General features: G+C 39.1%; 1 protein-coding gene across 3 annotated transcripts in view; it reads right to left on the reverse strand.

Annotated features, from left to right (window-relative positions):
• PSD3 (pleckstrin and Sec7 domain containing 3) overlaps positions 1 to 24047 on the reverse strand; it is a 248184-nt gene that overhangs the window by 196560 nt on the left and 27577 nt on the right. For 2 of the 3 annotated variants that reach the window (XM_070742360.1, XM_070742361.1), the window contains 2 exons: positions 16363 to 17383; positions 5408 to 5752 (listed from right to left, as the gene is read on the reverse strand). In XM_070742360.1, coding sequence (XP_070598461.1) covers positions 5408 to 5752; positions 16363 to 17383 — 1366 coding nt within the window. Of the gene's footprint in view, positions 1 to 5407; positions 5753 to 16362; positions 17384 to 19072; positions 19118 to 24047 lie in introns of all 3 variants that reach the window. The other variant, XM_070742362.1, reaches the window with a different exon arrangement.

The raw sequence follows: 24047 nt of genomic DNA on the forward strand, positions 1-24047 counted from the left end.
AACCAAAGGCACATAGGCTTCATCTTAGCAATATTTAGTCTCCTTTGACTTGAAGTTGGCTGATGACTTCACAAACACATCAGAAATTTCTTGCAAGAATACCAAAGTAGATTGCCACTACAATACTTCATTCCAAAAGGTCTTTTCCCCCCCTTTCTAATTACCTGAGTAGTTTACAACCCTGAGATTTCTCAAATTCTCTCATTCAGCCATAATTACATGAAATACTACTTAGTTTTTGACACTCAACAACATAACTACCATCTTTTGTAACCTCCTCACATTAAATCTTATTTGAGTTAAACTCAATTCCTGCCTGGCATCAGCATTCATATCATCCTGTTCTTTTCTTCTAATGACATAAAAGTGATCTACCGCTGCCATCTTCTAGATTTTTTTTTCTATAATCTTGATATTCCTCATGGTCTCCCATTCAAGTGCCAATCAGGCCCAACTTTGCTTAGCTTCTGCTCATAGACAACATCAGTTTGAGGACTAAGCATGGCTAAAAACAGAAATGATAAATGTTGAAAGAAATGGGGGAGGGGGGAATAAAGCGAAAAACAGATTATGAAAGCCAACATTTTCTAAAAGTTCCAAACTTTATCATTCAAGGCAGATTTTTGGATTTACTGAACTAAGATTAAGATTGATTCATATAATGAAGAGGTTTTTACGAAGCTTGTCTCTTACCATCGCAATATCTCTCCTCTTCAGACTTAAAGTCAATGTGAAAGAGAAAATCCCACGTCTATGCCTTGCTTCATATACAGTACCAGTAATTTACTGGGAGGCACCCAGAGCTGACACATCAGTTATGAATACGTGCCAAGATGTTTATACTGAAAATTATTTGCATTTTGCCATGTAACCTACGTACTAGAAATGGAAGACTGGTTTCTTTTTAAGAACTTTTTAAAAAATATATTTTTATTGATTTTTAACAAGTTTAATATACACACAACATAAAACAGTGCATGGTGAAAAATGCCCACCACCCCGACACACACACATACCTCACCACCACTTAAGAACTTTAATGTGGAAGATAGCTTTAAAAGACACGGAAAAGGACAAAGCAAGAAACGAAGCTGTACACATTTGAATTCTATTTTCGTAGGTGTTCAAATGAGAGGGAAGAGACTTGAATGGGTCCCAGGTGATACCTGGCATAGTAATAGTTCGTGGCAGAAGTATCTGGAAGTATTGATAGATCATAGGATTTAGATGAGCTAGCAATGTGCCACAGCTGCCAAGAAAACAAATGAAGTTTAAGCTTCACCAATACAAGTAGTCATTGACTTAAAACCACAATGGAGCCCAAACCTTCTGTTGCTAAATGCGATAGTTGTTGTTAAGTATATTTTGCCCCAGCTTACGACCTTCCTTGCCACCCTTGTTAAGTGAATCACTGCAGTTGTTAAGATAGTAACATGGTTGTTAAACGATTCTGACTTTGCTTTTAAGGTCACAAAAGCTGATTATCTAGGAGAAGGGTCAGCAAACTATGGCTCTGGAGACACATGTAGCTCTTTCATCCCTCTGCTTTGGCTCCCTGTCACTCAAAATACACATCACAGCTGCCAATATGCGACACCCACCAATGCACAATTTATTAAGCTTTTTGACCCATGGTAGGCCAACCATGGATAAATGGACTGACTTCCGATTGGCCACCAAATGCAATTCAAGGTGTTGGCTATTACCTATAAAGCCCTACAAGGCTTAGGACCAGATTACGTACGGGACAGTCTTCTGTCTCACACTTCCCAGCGACCAATCAGAGCCCAGAGCTGGTCTTCTCCAGGTCCCATCAGCCAAAAAAAGTCAGTTGGCGGGGCTACAGGGAATAGCCTTCTCTGTGGCAGGAACTGGTCCTCTGGAACAACTCCCCGGGATATTTATTTATTTATTTATTTATTGGATTTGTATGCCGCCCCTCTCCATAGACTCGGGGCGGCTAACAACAGTAACAAAAAACAGCATGTAAATCCAATACTAAAACAACTAAAAAACCCTTATTGTAAAACCAAACATCCATACATACAAACATACCATGCATGAATTGTAAAGGCCTAGGGGGAAAGAATATCTCAGTTCCCCCATGCCTGATGGCAGAGGTGAGTTTTAAGGAGCTTACGAAAGGCAAGGAGGGTGGGGGCAATTCTAATCTCCGGGGGGAGTTGGTTCCAGAGGGCCAGGGCCGCCACAGAGAAGGCTTTTCCCCTGGGCCCCGCCAAACGACATTGTTTTGTTGACAGGACCCGGAGAAGGCCCACTCTGTGGGACCTAACCGGTCGCTGGAATTCGTGCGGCAGAAGGCGGTCCCGGAGATACCGTAGATTTGAATGTTCTCCACTCTCATGGCCTTCTGAAAGGCCTTAAAAACATGGCGTTGCCGGCAGGTTTGGGGCCGTTGAAGGTTATACAGTACTATGCTCCAGCCAGTAGCCCTGAATGAATGATGTATGAATGTTTAAAACTAGGGTTTTAAAGTCGTGTTTTCATTATTGTATTTTCTTATTGTTGTACGCTACCCTGAGTCCACTTGGAGAAGGGTGGCCTATAAATTTGATTAAATAAATAAATAAATCCAAGTTTCAGAAGAAAACAGAATGTTTCATTTAACTATATATGCTACTTTTGTGGCAGCTCAGGAAATAGTCAGGCACGGGAAGAGTCTTGTGACTCCCGTTGTTTTCTTTTCTGTGGGAATCGAGTCCAAATGGCTCTCTTGAATATTTAAGGTTGCTGACCCCTGACCTAGGACACTGCAACCATCTCACATAGGAAGCAGTTGCCAAGTGTCTGAATTGTGATCACATGACCATGGGGAAGCTGCAATGGTTGTAAGTGTGAAAAACAGCCATAAGTTCACTTTTTCTAGTGTTGTTGCAACTTCGAGTGATCACTAAATGAACTGTTGTAAATCGAGGGTCATCTGTAATGTCAAAATTGCAGGAAGTGATAGTACTGCGCTATGCTGCACTAATCAAACTTCAACACTGTGCTTATAGTTAAACTCTAGTAGTATGTGAGAATGGCCTTGGGAAACAAGGGACGTGGACATGGCAAATATCTGAGAAGGGACCCTTCCTAGTTGTTTGGGCAGTAAAGGCAGTGGGGGAGAGATGTGCTTTCATACTTGTAAGATACTGTTAATGTAATCTTACAATATAGTAGTACGAGTTCATCTGGGAGTGCTTCCTGTCTGGATTGCCTCACAAGGTTGACATCACCACAATACAAGAAGGACACTGAGAAATTGGAAAGCGTGTAGAGAAAAGTATTAAGGACAATAAGATGCTCGGAAGCTAAAATGTATAAAAAGAGATCAAAGGAACTTGGCATATTCAGCCTGAAGAAAAGAAGACTGAAGGCAGACAAGATAGCTGTCCTTTAATACATGAAGGAATATTACAGTGGAGGTGGGGAGGGAATATATTCTCTGCACAAGAACCAATTAACCAAAGCCTAATAAATTCAAACTTCCCATGAGAGCTGTTAAAAAGCTGAATAGCCCCTTTCTTGAAATTACAAGAGCTCCATCACTGGAAGTTTTGTTTTTTTTAAACAACCCTGCATAACCATTTGTTCAGGTTGGTATCAGCAGTGATGGGACGCACTTACTTTTTTCCTACTGGATCAATCCCGGAGGCTGGCGCACACGCGGGCTGTGGAGGGCACGTGCACCCCTGTGAGATTTTGCTTCCGAGCATGTGCGAAAGCCAAGAAATCGGCAAAAATTTCCAAAATCTCATGCAAGGACATCACATGTGTGAGATTTTAATAATAATAATAATAATAATAATAATAATAATAATAATAATAATTTATTAGATTTGTATGCCGCCCCTCTCCGAAGACTCGGGATGGCTTTTTAAAGATTTTGGCGATTTTCACCAATTCCGCGCATGCGCAGAAACAAACAAAAGCCGAAAATCACCAAAATGTTTAAAAAGCCGTCCCGAGTCTTCAGAGAGGGGCGGCATTCAAATCTAATAAATTAGTGTCCTCGCGCGAGGTTTTGGTGATTTTCGCCGATTTCTTTGCTTCTTTGCACGGAAGCAAAATCTTATACAGTGGTGCACAGGGTAGCGTGGTGGGGACGCACAGATGCATTCTCCCATCTGGCCACACCCACTCACATGACCACATGGCCATGGCCACCTAAAGCCCGAAGCAGCTGACCTCCAAGTCACGCCCACAAAATAAGCCACGCCCACAGAACTGGTGGGGGGAAATTTCACACTTCACCTGTCTCCAACCCAATGATTGCATAAATTTCCAACTGGCCGCTGCCCACATGCTGACATAATCACATGTTGCAGCACCTTTTCCACCTATGGGAAATTGCTGTGAGCTTAAAGAATAGAGGTAGCACATTTTGATGTTAAAATACACTTCTAGTATGCTATGTGATCCAAACCTTCCAACTTATTATTGTTATGTGGAAGCTGCAAAGGTTGAGTCAAATATATTTACTGGCAATATAGTGTTATTCACTTCCTAGCATTATTCACTTCCTAACGAGAGCCGGGGTGACGCAGCAGGTACAGTGCTGTACTGCAGGCCACTGAAGCTGACTGTAGATCTGTAGGTCAGCAGTTCAAATCTGATCACCGGCTCAAGGTTGACTCAGCCTTCCATCCTTCTGAGGTGGGTAAAATGAGGACCTGGATTGTGGGGGCAATATGCTGGCTCTGTTAAAAAAAAGTACTATTGCTAACATGTTGTAAGCCGCCCTGAGTCTAAGGAGAAGGGCGGCATAAAAATTAAATAAATAAACAAACAAACAAACAAATTACAGTCTTTAGTTACCTAGTATGACAGGATTATAGCAGTTTAGTTGTATAACTTCAATAGAAATCAAAATGCCTTTAAAAAAAGAAAGCACGCCAATTCCTCAAACAAAACCAAGATACAATGGAGAAATTATTGTAAAAGCACAATACTATTTCACAGCAGGAAACTAACAACAACTACACACTCCAAGAAGTACGCAACATAACTCACTGCAAATTTGTGAAATTAGTATTATCAGGGCACATAAAGGTTAATCTTTTCCACTTCACCCCACTGCAGTTCTTTTTTTCTTTTTTTATGAAAAAGTAATATACCCAAAGAACAGCACTCACTTTGAAGTATCCTATTTGACCCTTGGATTAAGCACTTTTGTACAAGGTTTGTGAACAGCATTTACCACTGCAAACAGAGGGTCACAAATGAGAACAAAATCAGGACAATCAAAAACTGGCGGACCCAGTAGCGAACATTCTCTTTAAAAAGTTGCAACCCTAAAAAGAGATTCATCAACAGAATGGGGAGGGAGGACGTTCAACTCATCATCATCAACAAGATGCAACCAAAGCCATGAAAGATTGTAAAGACAACCCTCTCTTGTTACCTTTCCGAAGGACAAGCCGCAGCGAGGTCTGTCTCTTTAACGTCTCCGAGTCCATTGGCGACTCCATTGCAAGAGTCCTTTCTCATCACCCCTCCGGGAGTCCTTTCTAAAAACTGAGCGTCTTCTTTGATACGTTGCTGGATCATTGGAGTGAGTGGCATTTCAAAGCTGAAGTAGCTGTCAGCCTCAGAATATAACGTTTCTAGTGATTCGGCGCTGTAATATAAAGATGCATTGTCCAGAATGCTTTCAAACTGGGAGCTGTACACATCTGTTGAGATTTCGGAGAGTTGCCCAAGGACATCTTCCATTCTCCCACTGAGCCCTTCTTCCTCCTCCGTTAGCCTAAGGAATCAAAATTGGGATTTTTTTTTTTAAAAAAAGTGCTTTAGTTTACTTTATAAGCATACATGTGGGCATGTTCACATTTTCCCATAATGGTGGTTTCAATGCAGACACATACAAACAGCCATTCCTTTTTATCATTACGTACCAGCGCTTAAGGTCTGGTTACAATTGTCTTGATGGAAAACAGACACTTTTGTCTTTCTCCCTGTGACTTTCCATCCCCCCACATTCAAACCTAGGATGGAGTAGAAACAAAAGTCCCTGCGATGGGATGATGTATGCTAAGAAACATCAGCTCATTGTGTTCAATGTGTGTGGGATGCATTGTGTGTCTCTATTTTAGATTGCTTTTCAGAGATTCTGGAGCTACTAAAGCCTTTCTTCTAATAGCTCAGACTTTTTTTTTAAAAAAAGCAACAAGAAATATTAGAACTAGAGAGAGAATAGTCATTTGGAGGCCTAAAAGATAAATGTTAGTCTCTTCTTTGCTTCTTCTTCTTATATTCTACAATTAATGCATCCTCAAAGTTTTAAGCTCAAAAAGACTCAAGAAGGCATAATGGTGTTTCTGTGCTGAACAGTTTTTCCATTCACTCATATCCTCCCACTTATGACTCTATAACTGTGTTGCTTGTATGCTTACAATTTATATTAGTATTGTTTCCTGGTTGCTTATTTCTACTCTATGACAATTATCAAGTGTTGTACCTCATGATTCTTGACAAATGTGTATTTTCTTTTATGTACACTGAGAGCATATGCACCAAAGACAAATTCCTTGTGCGTCCAATCACACTTGGCCAATAAAGAATTCTATTCTATTCTATTCTATTCTACTCTACCCTACCCTACCCTACTCTACTCTACTAATGCTATACACATGCATAATGCATGCATATATTCCGAGTCCTCGGAGAGGGGCGGCATACAAATCTAATAAATTATTATTTTTAAATTATTATATATCTGTAAGATTTCAAAACCTGCTGCTTTGCTTCACAAAGCCATTCCTTTAGTAGGATTGAGACAAGAATTGGAGTAGTTAAAAACTAACACAGGCAAATGCTAATCGGGATGCTGGGCTGTCCATCCCATCAACTACCCTCTTCAGCCTGTACGCCACTTGATTTTAAACTCCTGTGGCTGTCCAGCTCGGCCAAGTGACCGGACCAAGCTTCGTAGTGCCACTGAGCCTTTACATTGTAGCAACAAAGTTCATAGGGAAACTGATTAAACTATTGCTTTGTTTTGTTTTGTTTGTTATTTATTTTATTTTATTTATTCTTTTATTTTATTTTATTTATTCTTTTATTATTTATTTTATATTATTTTATTTTATTTTATTTTATTTTATTTATTTAATTTAATTTAATTTAATTTAATTTAATTTAATTTAATTATTTTATTTTATTTTATTTTATTTTATTTTATTCTATTCCATTTTATTTTATTTTATTTTATTTTATTTTTACAGGGCTGGATAAGCAGGGAGTGAGGTGGAGAGATCACTCAGGAGAGTTTGGCCACACGTCCTAACTGTAGCCCGGACTGAGCCAAAAGTGGGCCTTAGTGACCAAGCAGAAAATGACACTAAAACAGACTCAGTCCTCATTGGCTAACGGACAAGGTCAACCCATGCTGGATGAGGTCTCCATCCACTATGGAGAATGGGACTATTCCAAGATATTATATCTTTTATGGTGGATGTGTAACAAAGCAAAGAAATATTGGAGTAGGGTTCACATCTTAATACAGAAGACTCTCAAACTGAATATGGGTGTGTGTGTGTGTGTGATTGGAACTTTGATGTTATAAAATAGTCCTTGACTTACAACTGTTCCTTTCAAACTGAATATTTTTTGGGGGGGGGACTTAATGCCATTTTTCACAGATACTTTCGCAGCATTCAAAAGTATGACCATGTGATCAAAATTCAGATTCTTGCCAACTGGTTCATACTTGCAGCCTTTTCTGCAACCTTCTGACAAGCAAAGTCAATGGAGAAGCCGGATTCACTTAACGACCAGGTTCCTAACTTGTCAACTGCAATGATTCACTTAGCAACTTGAGCAGGAAATGTTGTAAAACGGGAGAAAACTCACTTAACAAACAGAGATTTTGGGTTCAACTGTGGTCATAAGTCGAGGACTACCCATATATGTTGGCAGCAGCAAGATTACTTTATGCACAAAAATGGAAGGACACTTTGATTTCCACAATGGACGAATGGCTGCAAAGTGTTGGAGTTAACTGAGATGACTGCTTTGATTAAAGAATACAATTTTATTTCTACTTGGAAATCGGTTCTGGACTTTGTGCTTGAGGTACCCCGGGGGGGAGGACACTTTGATTTGGGGTTTTATCAATTAGAAGGTTTGCAGCTAGTTTATACTATTACGTAAAAAGTAAAAAGCTGAGGTTTAGTGCTTTTATCTTATTTTACTGCACCAAAGGGCAGTCGGAAATCAACACCTTTTATTTATTTTTCCCCTTTTCCTTACCTTTTTCCTTTCCCTTCCTCCTCTTCTATTTTCCTACTATTTTCTTTTTCCTTTTTGTATTTTATATTATAAACTAATTTTAAAAAACAGGAATTGGAGCATTAAAAAACTAACACAGGATCTCCGGAGATGGGCGGCATACAAATCCAATAAATAAATAAATAAAATCTGCTCTGCTTCTTAATAAATTGATCTTGAAAATGCACAATGTATATCACCAGAGAAGAATTCTTATTCTGTTTGAAAACATGGCTAACCAAACTAATTGGTCCTTTCCAAATTAGAACCATCAGCAAGCAAGCCAAGGAATGAGAATGTGTGGAAATGTAAAGTTAATATATTTTAATCCTTCTACATGTCTTCCCCAAGCTACAATTTGACTCTAAGATGATAAGCTACAGATTGTGGAATCTTAAAAATGTCTAAAAGCATTAAGCCCCTCCACTGTGACATAACACTTTCAATTTCTTAGTCGTTCTTTTAAAAAAAATTAAAAAGAGGACCTTAAAAACAGACACAAGAATGTGCCCTTATTCTTTCATTCTGCCACTCTGGTGATTGGCCTAAATCTTAAATTGACCTTGGACTCTCCAGTTATTTATAGCACTTAATAGAAAACAGGGTTTCTTTTTAAATATTATTCAAAACTAGTTAAGTAATGGCATTCAAGAGGATCTTAGATATCACAAGTGCCAATATTAAATTGCATCACAATTAACACCACTGGAAATACCTTATCTTTTTCCTCTAATCTCTAAACCGAAGCGTCATTATTGGTATGATTCACCCATGAGGCTAAAATTAACAGGTTTAGATTGACTTCTTATGGTTTATTCAAAAATACCCTGACATAATATGTATGAACTCAACTCAGCTAACTGTGGTTCAGTTATTGTAAGAGATAACCAGGTTCAGCCAGAGGGAGATGTCAGGTGCATCATCAATTTAGAGTCTCTTCACACCCACAGAGATGTGTCCATTCGTCCTTGAATTATGTTGACTTTTATCTATTGCCAGTTTGCCTTGACAGTTCAGGTTCTTGTTTAGAGGCAGCATGAAATAAACTTGTATTCCTTTTGAACCTAGCTCTGGCTCCCAATTTCCTGTGGCTGACAGTTATGTTAAGTAAATCACTGCGCTATTTTATATGTGTATCAAATTATTATCCTCACGCCAAATATAAATGATTATTGGGGTTCAGTGATTTGGAAAATCCTTTCATCCATTTCATTATTAGTTCAAATAAAAATTATTCTCATGAGATATTTCATGATGGTAAGCAGTATAATCCACGTTCCTCATTTTGTAAAGAAAGGCCAACCCATGCTTAGTCATAGCAAACTACATTTAACACTGATAAAGCAGTTGCTATGACATCCAGAAGGCTAGTTATTAGAACAATTTAACTAAGGTACGTTACAGTCAAGACTCCTGCTGTTGTGTTTACAATTAAATTTATCACATTACTCATTTCTACATTTTGTTTATACCATTAAGTGTTTACTTACCATGCAAATTAAAAACTATTTATGCAAACTGTGATTAAAGAACATACTAATAAATCATTCATAGTATAAGAGTAAAATGACCCTATCTGCTTCTTAGAGCAGCAAAACAGTTTTATCTTAGGAAAGAAGAGAGCTTGAACAGAGTAAAAAGTGGGAACACTTCATTAATATGCACATGGACTAAGGATATAATGGAGGTTTATCTTCCTTGTTCCAGAATAATGTATTTTGTGTTTCTACAGGCAGTTTGATATTATTCAATTTCCATCAAATCTGGGTACCATATGCACAGACAAAGAAAATAATTATGGGAATTGTAGGTGGAAAAAACTATTGGGACTGTAAATTGTCTAATTATGAAATTAAAGCCACATGGAGACAAAGTCATATTCTAAGTGACCATAAGCATCTCTCTTGGCACTAGCTAAGTTCCCTATCTAGTTGTCTTTTAACATCTTTAAAAAAATATTGTTTTTTTCAAAAATTGTAAACTGGCATGCTGTGAGGCTGGCACGCTGCCTTCAGCATCATATTCATTTATAAAACTTCATAAAGTCCCAAACATGCCCCAGAAATGTTCTTAAGAAATAAAATTGATGTGTAGCTACAGCTCAGGATTTGGAAGTGCCGTATACTTAAATCAAACATAAAATTTATTAAATTTTGTATAGTTCTTTTTTTTAAATAATTAGATTTTTTTCACATATATTGTCTGTATTTACAATGTTGGATGATGCCTTGAGTCATTTCGAGGAAGGGCGGCATAGAATTCTAATTAATAATAAATAAAGTATGAAGAGCAGAGAGCATCCTGTGTGGAAGAGAGAAAAAACGGGTTGAACTGTAAATAATATTCTGGGAAGTCAGTGCTCTGCCATTTTTTTTCTCATGCCAACAGCCCTTTTGTGAATAGAAAAGCCCTTCCACCCAGCAATCATTTTAGGAGAAAGACCATGTTTCCAACATTCCAAATGTGTCCCAAATTGGCTGAGATTGATTTATCTATCTATCTATCTATCTATCTATCTATCTATCTATCTACCTACCTACCTACCTACCTACCTACCTACCTACCTATCTATTCAATTTTTATGCCGCCCTTCTCCTTAGACTCAGGGCGGCTTACAACATGTTAGCAATGTAGTACTTTTTTTAACAGAGCAAGGCTATTGCCCCCACAATCCGGGTCCCCATTTTACCCACCTCGGAAGGATGGAAGGCTGAGTCAACCTTGAGCCGGTGATGAGATTTGAACCGCTGACCTTCAGATCTACAGTCAGCTTCAGTGGCCTGCAGTACAGCACTCTACCTGCTGCACCACCCCGGCTCTACGCAGAACGCTGTGAATATATAGTGGCTACGCTTATAGTGGCTTATGACTGTAACTGTCCCCAGAATTATGGTCATTAAGCCATGTCAGTCATTAAGTGGATTATCATGTGATGGTTCTGCTGTTAGGCCTTTTTTGTGGCAGTTGTTAAGTGAATGTGGTGCTCATTAAATGAACCCCCTTGTCTGCAATGAACTTTTTTTAAAAAAAAATTTGCCATAAACCTGAAGTAAATGTTGTAAATCATGGTCTTATGACTGCGGGGCACTGCAAAGTGGTGTAAATGCGGACTGGTTGCCGAGCACCCAAATCATGTAATCAGGTGATCAGTGTGTGTGTGTGTGTGTGTGTGTGTGTGTGTGTGTGTGTGTGTAGAGAGAGAGAGCTGCCAGAATACTTTTGGGGGGATCTATTGCATCTCTGAATGGCCACTAAGTGACTCATTTTTTGCCAAACACTATCTGTGCAACACTGAATGTGGGCTGAAGTTCATGAAGTTCTCTTGAAGTAGCCTTAAATTTTTCTCCCTCGCAAACAATGCTCACATACCACATAGGCATCCTTTGAGGAAGACAGAAACCGCCATTTTCCTGCCTGACACTCCCTGAGGCAAATGCAAATTTAAATCTTAAATGCAAGCACACATCATGCCTGTGTCCAGGGACTTGCTTGCCTGTCTCTTTTCCTTTTGTTTTTGCCTATTCACTTATGGATAACCTTGGGAAGTTGGAAAAGCAGAGACCTTTTAAAATTCAAATCCTCTACCACCCTAAAAGGAAGGCTGTGTAGCTTGGCAAATCAGAACGTGTACCAGAAAAAATTCTAAGGAGGGAGCAGCTGAACAGGAAGAAAAGCTGAGAAAGAGAAACTACTCTATTCAGATGTTTGGAGAAGTCACTTGAGAAAAAGTGGAAGGAGAGATTTGCAGAGTACCGCTAATTCTTGGAACCTACAAACTTTGCCTATTTTCTGTAAAGCCTTTAATAGGAGGTGGGGCTGCCTATTTATTTTTATTATTATTTTATTTTATTTTATTTTATTTTATTTATTTTATTTTATGTTATTTTATGTTATTTTATTTTATGTTATTTTATTTATTTTACTTTACTTTACTTTACTTTACTTTACTTTACTTTACTTTACTTATATTTACTTTACTTTAGTTTACTTTATTAGATTTGTATGCCGCCCCTCTCCATAGACTCGGGGCGGCTCACAACAATAACAAAGACAATGTAAGAACAAATCTAATAATTTAAAAAACACTAAAAACCCCATTACTAAAAGCAAGCATACACACAAACATACCATGTATAAACTGTATGGGCCCGGGGGAGATGTCTCAGTTCCCCCATGCCTGACGGCAAAGATGGGTCTTAAGAACTTTATGAAAGACAAGGAGGGTGGGGGCAGTTCTGATCTCCGGGGGGAGCTGGTTCCAGAGGGTCGGGGCCGCCACAGAGAAGGCTCTTCTCCTGGGTCCCTCCAAACGGCATTGTTTAGTCGACAGGACCCGGAGAAGGCCAACTCTGTGGGACCTAACCGGTCGCTGGGATTCGTGCGGCAGAAGGCAGTCCCGGAGATATTCTGGTCCGATGCCATGAAGGGCTTTATAGGTCATAACCAACACTTTGAATTGTGACCGGAAATTGATCGGCAACCAATGCAGACTGCGGAGTGTTGGTGTAACATGGGCATACCTTGGGAAGCCCATGATTGCTCTCGCAGCTGCATTCTGCATGATCATAGATGCCTAGATATCTTTATAGCTTACATTGAGCAAGCATGCAAGATTTTCCTGACACAATTTGGTCTAGTCTAGTGGCTAAAGCACAAGGCTACAAGCCAGAAGACTGTGAGTTCTAGTCCCACCTTAGATCTCAAAGACTGAGTGGGAGACTTTGCCACCCCACCCCCCACTCTTTCTGCCAAAATCACCTCACAGGGTTGTGGTTTTTGTTGTGAAGGAAATAGGAGGAGGAAGGAGTACTTCCGTGTATGTGTTCACCATGTTGAGTTATTTATAAAAACAACGATGGATGGATGGATGGATGGATGGATGGATGGATGGATGGATGGATGGATGGATGGATGGATGGATGGATGGAATAAGTGTAAACAAATAAACAAACAATTCCAGGAAGTACTCAACCAATGCTAAGATACCAGCACACATCAAGCTAGCATCCAAATCAAGACTTGACTTAGCTGAGATTTTGCCTGATCTGTTAGATAATGATTATTTTAAGATAGCCAGCCAAAACTGCCAGTTACACTGATTATGAAAATAGGAGCTGTTGAAAGAGCATCAATTTGGCCAAAGTTCAATTGAAATGATTCTAATAGTGACTTGTTTCAGCACATAAATTCTCGAGTTGTCTCAAAAGTCATGCACAGAAGGCCTTGCCCACAAATTCATGGATGATCATCGTTTTAGTTTCTTCCTTGACTTCTCAATTTCCCAATCTGCTGACAGTAATCCCATGACTGAACATTTTGACCTGTGCCAAACGGCCAGAGCAGCCAAAATAATTTTAAAAAAGGAACAACAGCAGTTGTATTTAGCATTTCAAACAGTGTCCTGTGGCTGGCATTGGATCAAAATGTGTTGTTGTGCATTCAAGTTTTGCTGCTGCTGCGATAGAAGAATCCAAGGATTTTCAAAGCAAAAGCAAAAAAAAGAAGTTTGTCTAAATTTAAGCAAGAATGGCTCTCTGGATGACAGATAAACTGGTTTTTGAGGGGAAAATAATTGACATAAAAACAGTTGTTAAAAGCAATTTCAATATGACGACCCAATTGTTAGTTGGATACAATGGAGGAGAATTTGAAACAGTATTATTGCATTGTTTCTACTGAACTTTCTCCTTGTTAAAATTCTTTATTTATTTTTCTTTTCCCCTTTTTACATGATTATATAGAAACATAGAAGACTGATGGCAGAAAAAGACCTCATGATCCATTTAGTCTGCCCTTATACTATTTTTTGTATTTTATCTTAGGATGGATATATGTTTATCCCATGCATGTTTAAATTCAGTTACTATGGATTTACCAACCACGTCTGCTGGAAGTTTCTTCCAAGGATCTACTACTCTTTCAGTGAAATAATATTTTCTCACGTTGCTTTTGATCTTTCCCCCAACTAACTTCAGATTGTGTCCCCTTGTTCTTCTGTTCACTTTCCTATTAAAAACACTTCCCTCCTGGATCTTATTTAACCCTTTAACATATTTAAATGTTTCGATCATGTCCCCCCTTTTCCTTCTGTCCTCCAGACTATACAGATTGAGTTCATTAAGTCTTTCCTGATACGTTTTATGCTTAAGACCTTCCACCATTCTTGTAGCCCGTCTTTGGACCCGTTCAATTTTGTCAATATCTTTTTGATATTGATATACATTTAACAGTGTTTTGGGGAAAATTAACAAATGATGGTGATATCAATGTTAACATTAATGTTTAGAGTTTTACAGAGATTTTTTAAAATTTAAAGTAATATAATGAATCTACTTCTATACATTTAATTAAATAATTAATTTAAACCTTATGATAAATGGAAATCGTTTATACTTTGACCACTCTGTCTTCTCTCCTCCTTTTTTCTCTTATGTAACAATTTACTTTGTTCTTTATATGTATTGATCAAACTATTAATTTAAAAAATAAAACAAAGCAAACCCAGTGTTCGGGGGAAAATGCATGCAAAATGAATTACAGTACAAGTAGTCCTTGAGTCATGACCACAATTGAACTTAAAATGTATGTTACTGAGTGAAACATTTAAGTGAGTTTGTCCCATTATATGGTTTTCTTATCACAGGTTAAGTGAATTATTGTACTTGTTAAATTAGTAACATGGTTATTAAATTAATCTGGATTCCCCAGATTGTCAGAATATCACAAAAGTTGATCATGTGATCCCAGGTGACTGCAGCACTTGCCAAACATCTGTCCAAAAAGGGACTTATGACCATTGGAATGGTAAGTGAAAAACAGCCAGAAATTAATTCCCTTTTTCAGAACGGTCACTAAATGAGCTGTTGTAAATCAAGGACTAGCAGTACTTTTTTTCTAAATGTACAAAACATTAGCAAATGGTGCAAACACATTTTCTTGTTTGTTTGTTTTTTTAAAAAAACATTTGCTAAATAGGGAAGAATCAGAAAGGCAGTTTTGCAAAATAATTTGAAAATTACTGCCATGGTTAAATATGAAGGTGATGTGCTACATATTAATCCAACAAATCAAAATAGCTACAAGTACTGATTCTCTAATGGTTGGTTTAAGAGGCTGCTGTGATGAGCAACTGCCAACTCCCCAAACCTTTTAAGAACCCTACTGGGAATAGACCAGCAAAATGCCAAGGTTCAATACTAAATTCTCTTATAGCATGGGATCTTATGGAAGGTTCTTCACTTTGAAGTTACTGGCAGGACCCCACAGAAATTGTGCAATGCCCTCCCTTGTTAGAGGCTCAGCCACTGTATTTGTTTTACACAACTGTATCTCCGGTTTCCAACCAGAGAACTAGCTTACCAGGTAAACTAGATCTGTCTGGTTTCTGAGCTGTCCACAGTTGTGAAAAAGTTTGTGTGGTGTGATTTTTGGATTACTGATTAGTGATTATTGTTATTTATGTACTGTTGCTATAAATCAGTGATGGCAAGCCTTTTTTTCCTTGGGTGCCAAAAGAGTGTGCACACGTGCTATCACGCATGTGTGAGTGCCACACCCATAATTCAATGCCTAGGCAGGGCAAAAACAGCTTCCCACACACACCCCAGGGGCTCTCTGGAGGCCAGAAATAGCCTTTTCCCAACTTCTGGCGTGCCCAGTAAGCTCATGTTTCGCCCTCCCCAGGTTCCAAAGGCTTCCCTGGAGCTGGGGGAGGGTAAAAACGCCATCCCAGAGCTTCTGTGTGAGCCAAAAATCAGCTGGCTGGCACACACATGCACGTTGGAGCTGAGCCAGGGCAACGGCACATGTGCCAGCAGATATGGCTCCATATACCACCTGTGGCACCCGTGTCATAGGTTCGCCATCACTGCTATAAATAGTACTTTGCTCCACTTTGCATACTTTGTGTGTAGCAGCATTACCAAATTTGAAATATTAAAGCAGCCATGCCTCTGTCCTTCCCACCCCAGAACAATGATGGGCTCACATATCATCAAATTCTTAAATGACTGAAGAAATCAATGTCATCGATATGTTCTCTGCTGCCCCTGCATTAAACATTAATACAGTACTAATAATTGTTGTTACCTGTCCTTGTCCGGCCCAGTCTTTCCTTCTTCCGTCCAATCCGTTTCTTTCGCTCCAGAGGCTTCACCTTCTTCACCTTTTGTCGAGGTTGTGAGTGATTTGAGGTTTTTCCAGGATACACTCCAATCGGGCAAGCCAATTAATCCTGTTGAAGGAATGTATGATGTGTGATGGTGCGACGTGTTGGAGAAAGTTCTCCTTTCTACAGCCTCTGTTTCGGAGTGCCCCTTTTCTTTTTGTTCCTCGGCTTTTTGTATCCAAAGAATTTCCACCCCTTGAAATTCCACATGTTTGTTCGTTGCTGTCTCTTTCGATATCCTCCTCTGGGGGGATGGTTCTGCTCTTTCTGTATCACCCATGGTGAACTCCCGCTCGAATTCTGCCCAGGCATCTACGACGTCACCATCAATGCCCAGGTTTTCCTCCTCTGGACCAGCCAAAGGCGTGTGGCTACTCCCTTCGCATATTTTCTGGGCTTCCTCAGTTCCACCATCAGAAGTTGACAGGGTCGCAGGCTGAACTTCCATGGTTAAGATCATAGAGTCTTCCTCTGTGATCCAATACAATTTCCTCTCTGCCGTCATTTCAGATGGAAGATGCATTTCTGAAGGCTTTTCCTGCCCTGCAAGAACCTTCTCCCTGGCTGCCTCTTCAGCTGCTGCCCCAGTCCTTCTCTCGCTTTCCATTTGGATCTCTGAACCAGGAGCTTTACTGCCTTCATCCTTGGCCTTTCCTGATTCTAGATCTTGAGAAACCTCACTCTGTCTGTCAAGAATCTGAGTCTGTTCTTCCTCTTTGGACAGGCTTTGCAATGTTTCAGAAGCTGTTTCCATTCCGTCCCCAGAGCTGCCATTTTCATAAGGTTCGCAGAGCATTTGATCACTCGGATGCTCATCCAAAGCACTTGTTATGTCTTCCCCATGAATCTCAGACGATTTCTCCAGCGTCTGGGCTTCTACAGACCCGTATTCCGGGAATTCATTGATGCTCTGTGGAAGAAGAGCACTACCTCCATGGCTACCTGCAAAAACCAAATAAATAAATAGAGAGCAAAAGAAAAAGGCAACCACTTAATTCCATTAGCAATATTGTGCCTACTCTTTTCCTAAATGGAAACAGTGATGTATTTTTGGCCTCTTTGGCATTATGTCATTTTTTATTTCATCTTTCTTTCCAGGCTTGTCTTTAACATAGAAGCCAAGATGAATATACCTGCCAAAATTCAAGTTTGTAGGCTTTACGGTTCTGGGGAGTTCATGACAATGTTTGAATGATGTTATGCTTTTATATTTAGATAGATAGATAGATAGATAGATAGATAGATAGATAGATAGATAGATAGATAGATAGATAGATAGATATAGATATTTAGATAGATAGATAGATAGATAGATATTTAGATAGATAGATAGATAGATAGATAGATAGATAGATAGATAAGATAGATTAGATAGACAGATAGACAGATAGACAGATAGACAGATAGATAAGATAGATAGATAGATAGATAGATAGATAGATAGATAGATAGATAGATAGATAAGATAGATTAGATAGATAGATAGATAAGATAGATTAGATAGATAGATAGATAGATAGATAGATAGATAGATAAGATAGATAGATAGATAGATAGATAGATAGATAGATAGATAAGATAGATAAGATAGATTAGATAGACAGATAGACAGATAGACAGATAGACAGATAGATAGATAGATAGATAGATAGATAGATAAGATAGATAGATAGATAGATAGATAGATAAGATAGATTAGATAGATAGATAGATAGATAGATAGATAGATAGATAGATAGATAGATAGATAGATAGATGGCAGGCAGGCAGGCAGGCAGGCAGGCAGGCACACACAGACACACACACACACACAGACACACAGATATAGTAAGGGTATGGCTGGCTGATGAGAGCAAATAAGCTCAAAATAGATCTATGCTAGTCTCCCTTCATTTTCATTATCAGCAAAAAATATGTTACATGTGTGTGTGTGTGTGTGTGTGTGTGTGTATTAGATTTTTATGCCTCTTTTATTACTATATAAGTAACTCAAGGCAGCAAATACAATCCCCTACCACCACCACCCCTGAAGTGGATTAGGTTGAGGGAGAGTGACTGAGACCCAAAGTCACCCAGCTGACTTTCATGCCTAAAGTGGGACTAAAACTCACAATCTCCTGTTTTCTAGGCCAGCACCTTAATAACTAGACCAAATTGAGTAATGAGACAGCGCTTTTGCCAAGTGGAACAAAGTTTGGGGGGGTGGGGGGAAGAAATACACCTCTTGTCATCAATGGCTATTTTTTCATGCAGGCTTATAACTATGTCAGGGAGATGTCAGAGTCAGTCTCATCCAAGAAGGATTAAGTTCCCTTCCAAGTCATAAAGAAGAAAAACCAAAAAAAATAAAATTGCAAAACCCAGAAGACAAAAGTATAGTTGAATTAATTCTTTGGAAAGATAATAATACAATCAACTTTTAAAATAGGGACTTTTAGATTTTCTTTTACAATAGAATTCTTCATTGGCCAAATGTGATTGGACACACAAGGAATTCGTCTTTGGTGCATATGCTCTCAGTGCACGTAAAAGAAAAGATACATTTGTCAAGAATCATGAGGTACAGCACTTAATTATTGCCATAGGGGTCACATTTTTTTGTTCCTTTTTGTCCAGATTTGTTTCCTGCACCTCTTAATCTTTAGTCAGTAATCTTCCCAATTTGCCTTGGACAGCCTAAAAAGCAAAAAAAGAAAAAAAGAAATCTAGTATCTCTTTGACTAACATTTTTTTAAAAGCATAAGTTCTTTGGTGAGCTGCAGTTTCCTCCATGAAAAGCAAGCTGCAGCTAATGGAAACCTATGCATTTGAGTACAAATTATTATTTGGAAAAAAATATGCTACCAGACGCCTCTTGGTTTTTTTCCGCTACATAGAAACATAGAAGTCTGACTGCAGAAAAAGACCTCATGGTCCATCTAGTCTGCCCTTATACTATTTTCTGTATTTTATCTTAGGATGGATCTATGTTTATCCCAGGCATGTTTAAATTCAGTTACTGTGGATTTATCTACCACGTCTGCTGGAAGTTTGTTCCAAGGATTTACTACTCTTTCCGTAAAATAATATTTTCTCATGTTGCTTTTGATCTTTCCCCCAACTAACTTCAGATTGTGTCCCCTTGTTCTTCTGTTCACTTTCCTATTAAAAACACTTCCCTCCTGGACCTTATTTAACCCTTTAATATATTTAAATGTTTCGATCCTGCCCCCCTTTTCCTTCTGTCCTCTGCTACCATAAACTACACTGACTCCCCTCTAACAACATGTGAAGGTTCATGGGTGCCTTCATTGACACCATTTGCAGGGCTGACAAAATCTATTATTTCTCATTTCCATTATGCTCCTGTTAACAGGAATGTTATGATTGCTAATTACATTGTGCCTCTGCTCTTTTCTCTCTCTGATAAAACCTCTCAAGAAGAAAATATTGTAATTAGAATCCAAGTGGCATCCAAGGATACATCGTGTAATTGATTTTATCCAACTGGAATATGAAGCGGGTGAAAAGTCAAATTGGAAAAACAACAGCAGTGCTTGGCAGATTCCCACATCCATCCCTTTCTAGCCACAGCAGTTCGAATGGAACGGAACAGTCAATTTTTCATCCTTGTTACTTTTCTTTGTCTTTATTCATAAATTCAACTCCATTCCCATCTGCATTCACCTGCTAGGTTTGTGTGTGTGTTTCTTTAAAGAATGGTCCACATGGAAAAACATACGCTTAAGACTCCAGCCTGCTGTTTTTAAAACACCTTTCCTGGCTTTGCTTAAGCCAACACTGCAATCAAACTGCAGGGAGCAGCAAAATACAGAGAATGGCTGCATGCCAAAGAGCAAGGAAGTGTGGTTTTGAAATGCAGAGCATACAAGCACTGCTACCTGGTCATTTCAAAATCAGGCCTCCCATTCTATCTTTTCCTGGAGGAAATCCTACATGAGATCATTGCTAAAGACCAGCAAAAGGGCCCACACTAAATCCAAAGTAGGAAACTATATTTTTTTAATGGTTAAATAGGACTGTACTCCAGAAGTATTTGAGAAGTCGTCTATGACCCCTGTCTATACTGAGACTCTTGCGGGGGGCATGGGAGAATTGAAATTTCCCCCTAGGCTTATAGAATTTATACATGGTATGCTTGTATGTATGAGTGGTTCTTTAAATTGGGGTGTTTTAGATTATTTTTAATATTAGATTTGTTTACATTGTTTTTTTATATTGCTGTTAGCCGCCCCGAGTCTTCGAAGAGAGGCGGCATACAAATCTAATAAATAAATTAATTAATTAATGGACTATCATGCAGGGGATTTTTTATGGACATACTCTTTTATCCTCTCTCTCTCTCTCTCTCTCTCTTTCCTTCTCTGTTCTGTCCTTCCTAAATGGAAGAAGAGCAACCTACACCACATTTCGGACATAAACACACTAGAAAATGTCCAGAGCCCTTCACTCCTCCACTCGCAACACAATACCCTATGCCAGTGTTTCTCAACCTTGGCCAATTGAAGAGATTTGGACTTCAACTCCCAGAATTCCCCTGCTGGCTGGGGAATTCTGGGAGTTGAAGACCAGATATCTTCATGTGATCAAGGTTGGGAAACACCGCCCTATGCAACTAGACTTATAATCCTAGGTTTAGAAAGCTTAGAACTACGTTGTCTTAAACATGACCTAAGCATAGCCCATAAAATCATCCTTCTTGTCAACAACTACTTCGGCTTCAACCACAACAACACACGACCACCCAACAGATACAAACTTAAGGTAAACCGCTCCAAACTCAACTACAGGAAATACGACTTTAGTAACCGAGTAGTTGATACATGGAACTCACTACCTGACTCTGTAGTATCATCACCTAACCCCCAAAACATTTCCCTTAGACTATCCACTTTTGACCTCTCCCAATTCCTAAGAGGTCAGTAAGGGGCGTGCATAAGTGCACCAGCGTGCCTACCACATTCCGTCCTAATGTTTCTCTCTTACTAGTATCATGTATATAAACATTGTTATATCTTTGTATACTACCAATACATAATTGACAAGACAAATACAATAAATAAATAAATAAATAAATAAATAAATAAATAAATAAATAAATAAATAAATAAATAAATAAATAAATAAATGAGGCATTAAGAAAGGGATGGAATAGGGTGGGTAAGAATGGCAATCAGTATAGGTAGTCCTTGACTTATAACCATTTGCTTAATAATGGTTCAAAGTTATGAAGGCCTCAAAAATATGACTTACTCATGCTTACAACCATTGTACCATCCTCATAGTCATGGGATTGCAATTTGGGCACCTAGCATCTGCCTCGTATTTAAAATTGTTTTTAATGTCCTGCGACTGTATTAAACCAATTTGCAACTTTTCTTGTCAATTTCCAGCAAAAAGTGCTCATTGAGGTAGTTTGATTTGTTCATTAACAAATGTGTGATTCACCTAATGACCACTGTAAACATTGTTGTAAAATCAGCTTACAACTGATTCAACTTACAACTTCAATAAATTATGACAGAAATTCCACCCTCAAATTGTGATTGCAGGTTGAGAATTATCTGTATGGTAGCATCAGGGTCAGATTGGCCTAGTGCCACCGTTAAGGCATCTTTTTCATATATGAAAAGCTTCTCATTACAGGAGGTCATTTTATTATTTCCACTTGAAACATATGTTATTCATTTCTGTGGTGAAATGGTGCCTTTACCTAGACAAAGGTGTTGTGAACTGGTTTGGTTTTTTTGCTTTATTTTGTTTTGTTCTGTTCTTTGTTTTGCATAAACTACTTTACTTCTACACTGGTGATGCTGCTAGAAATTAAGAAGTTGAAATGTATAATTGCGCAGGCTTGGAATTTGTCACAACTTGCAAATTTTAGCTAGTTGGACGCAGTCAGAAATGTAGAAGCAATTGAAAAATGTAGAATGACAGTGAGACTGAGAGGTGTGTGGAATGTTAATTGCATGCTTAATGACTGAAGTAATAAACAAGGTTGCCTTAAAAGCAGGATCTTAAGTTCAAGTTGCTTCTGCAACTGATAAGTAGAATAACAACTTACTGTGCCCCAAGCAAGCCTTTGTGGAATACAGTGTTCCCTCAATTTTCGCGGGGGTTATGTTCCAAGACCTCCCGCGAAAGTCGATTTTCCGCAAAGTAGCGGTGCGGAAGTAAAAACACCATTTTTGGCTATGGACAGCCAAAAACTACCCCCACGCACCCTTTTTCAAGGCAGCGCAAGGAGCCGGGCTTGAAATTAGGGCAGGGAGCGACGAAAGTGCGGAGGCCTGGAAAGATTGCTTTGAGTGTTGGCTGCCCCCACCCCCCCAGCGCCTCCGGCCCCCTCGCCGCTACCGCCTGCCCGCCTGATCCACCCCTCTCACCGGCTTTCTTCAGATACGGGTCCTCCTGCAGCAGCGCTGGCGGCTACGGCTTCTCATCCTCCTCATTCGGCCGGTAGCCGCTCTGAGCGCTTTGAGAATGCCTGCCTCGCCCCTCTCGCAGTCCCTTAGCTGAGAGCACTTTCGTCCCAGCTATCAGCGAGGGGGCTGCAGGAGAGGTGGGGGCAGGTGTTCTCACAGAGAGGGAGAGAGAGAGGGAGAAAGAGAGAGAGAGCAAGAGGGGGGAGAGTGGAAGGTAGAGAGAGAGAAAAAAATGATAGAAAAAGGGAGAAAAAAGAGAAATGAGAAAATGATTGAAGCAGAGAATGACAGGAAAGAAAGAGAAAGAGAGAGAGAAGTGACTCTTGGTGATGACGTATGACGTCATCGGGTGGGAAAAACCGTGGCATAGAAAAAAAACCGCGGAGTATTTTTTAATTAATATTTTTTGAAAAACCGTGGTATAGCCGTTTCGCGAAGTTTGAACCCGCGAAAATTGAGGGATCACTGTAGAAGGAACCAGCATAGGATCTCTGGCTAATAAACCCTTAAGTCTGAAAGAAGCTTTTGTTTTTATACACATAGCTTAGTATGTACAACAGCTATTAACAAGAAGTATTTTTCTTTCTATAAATATAATGGCGTGCCAGTTATAAATTGAAAAACCCAAAGTTAAATGAAGCATCTTCCACATAGGCCTTAAAGACAAGCCAATGCAGGTAGTCCTTGACTTATATGAGCACAACTGAATCCAAAATTTCTGTTGCTAAGCAAGGCAGTTATTAAGTGAATTTTGACCCATTTTAAGATCTTCCTTGCCACAGTTTTTGAGTGAATCGCTGCAGTTGTTAAGTTTGTAACGCAATTGTTGAGTGGGTCCCCACTGATTTTGCTTGTCAGAAGGTTGCAAAAAGTGATCAAATGACCCTGGAACACTGCAACCTTCATCAATTGCCAAGCATCTGAATGTTGGTCCCATGACCATGGGAATGGAGTAATATTCATAAGTGTGAAAAATGGTCATGTCACTTGTGTCAATGGTCACTAAGCGTTTGGTTGTAAGTTGGGGACTACCTGTATCCTGGTAGCTCTTCATTCCACTGCATTCCTTCATTATTAAAAACAGTGTGGAGCAGTGGTCAGGGAATTAGGATTTGGGGGACTGGTTGATTTATAATGACAGAAACTCACCAACTCATTTGGGTTAATTGCTCTTTCTTAGC

Source organism: Erythrolamprus reginae, chromosome 2 (assembly GCF_031021105.1).
Source record: "Erythrolamprus reginae isolate rEryReg1 chromosome 2, rEryReg1.hap1, whole genome shotgun sequence".
Lineage (NCBI taxonomy): Eukaryota > Metazoa > Chordata > Lepidosauria > Squamata > Dipsadidae > Erythrolamprus > Erythrolamprus reginae.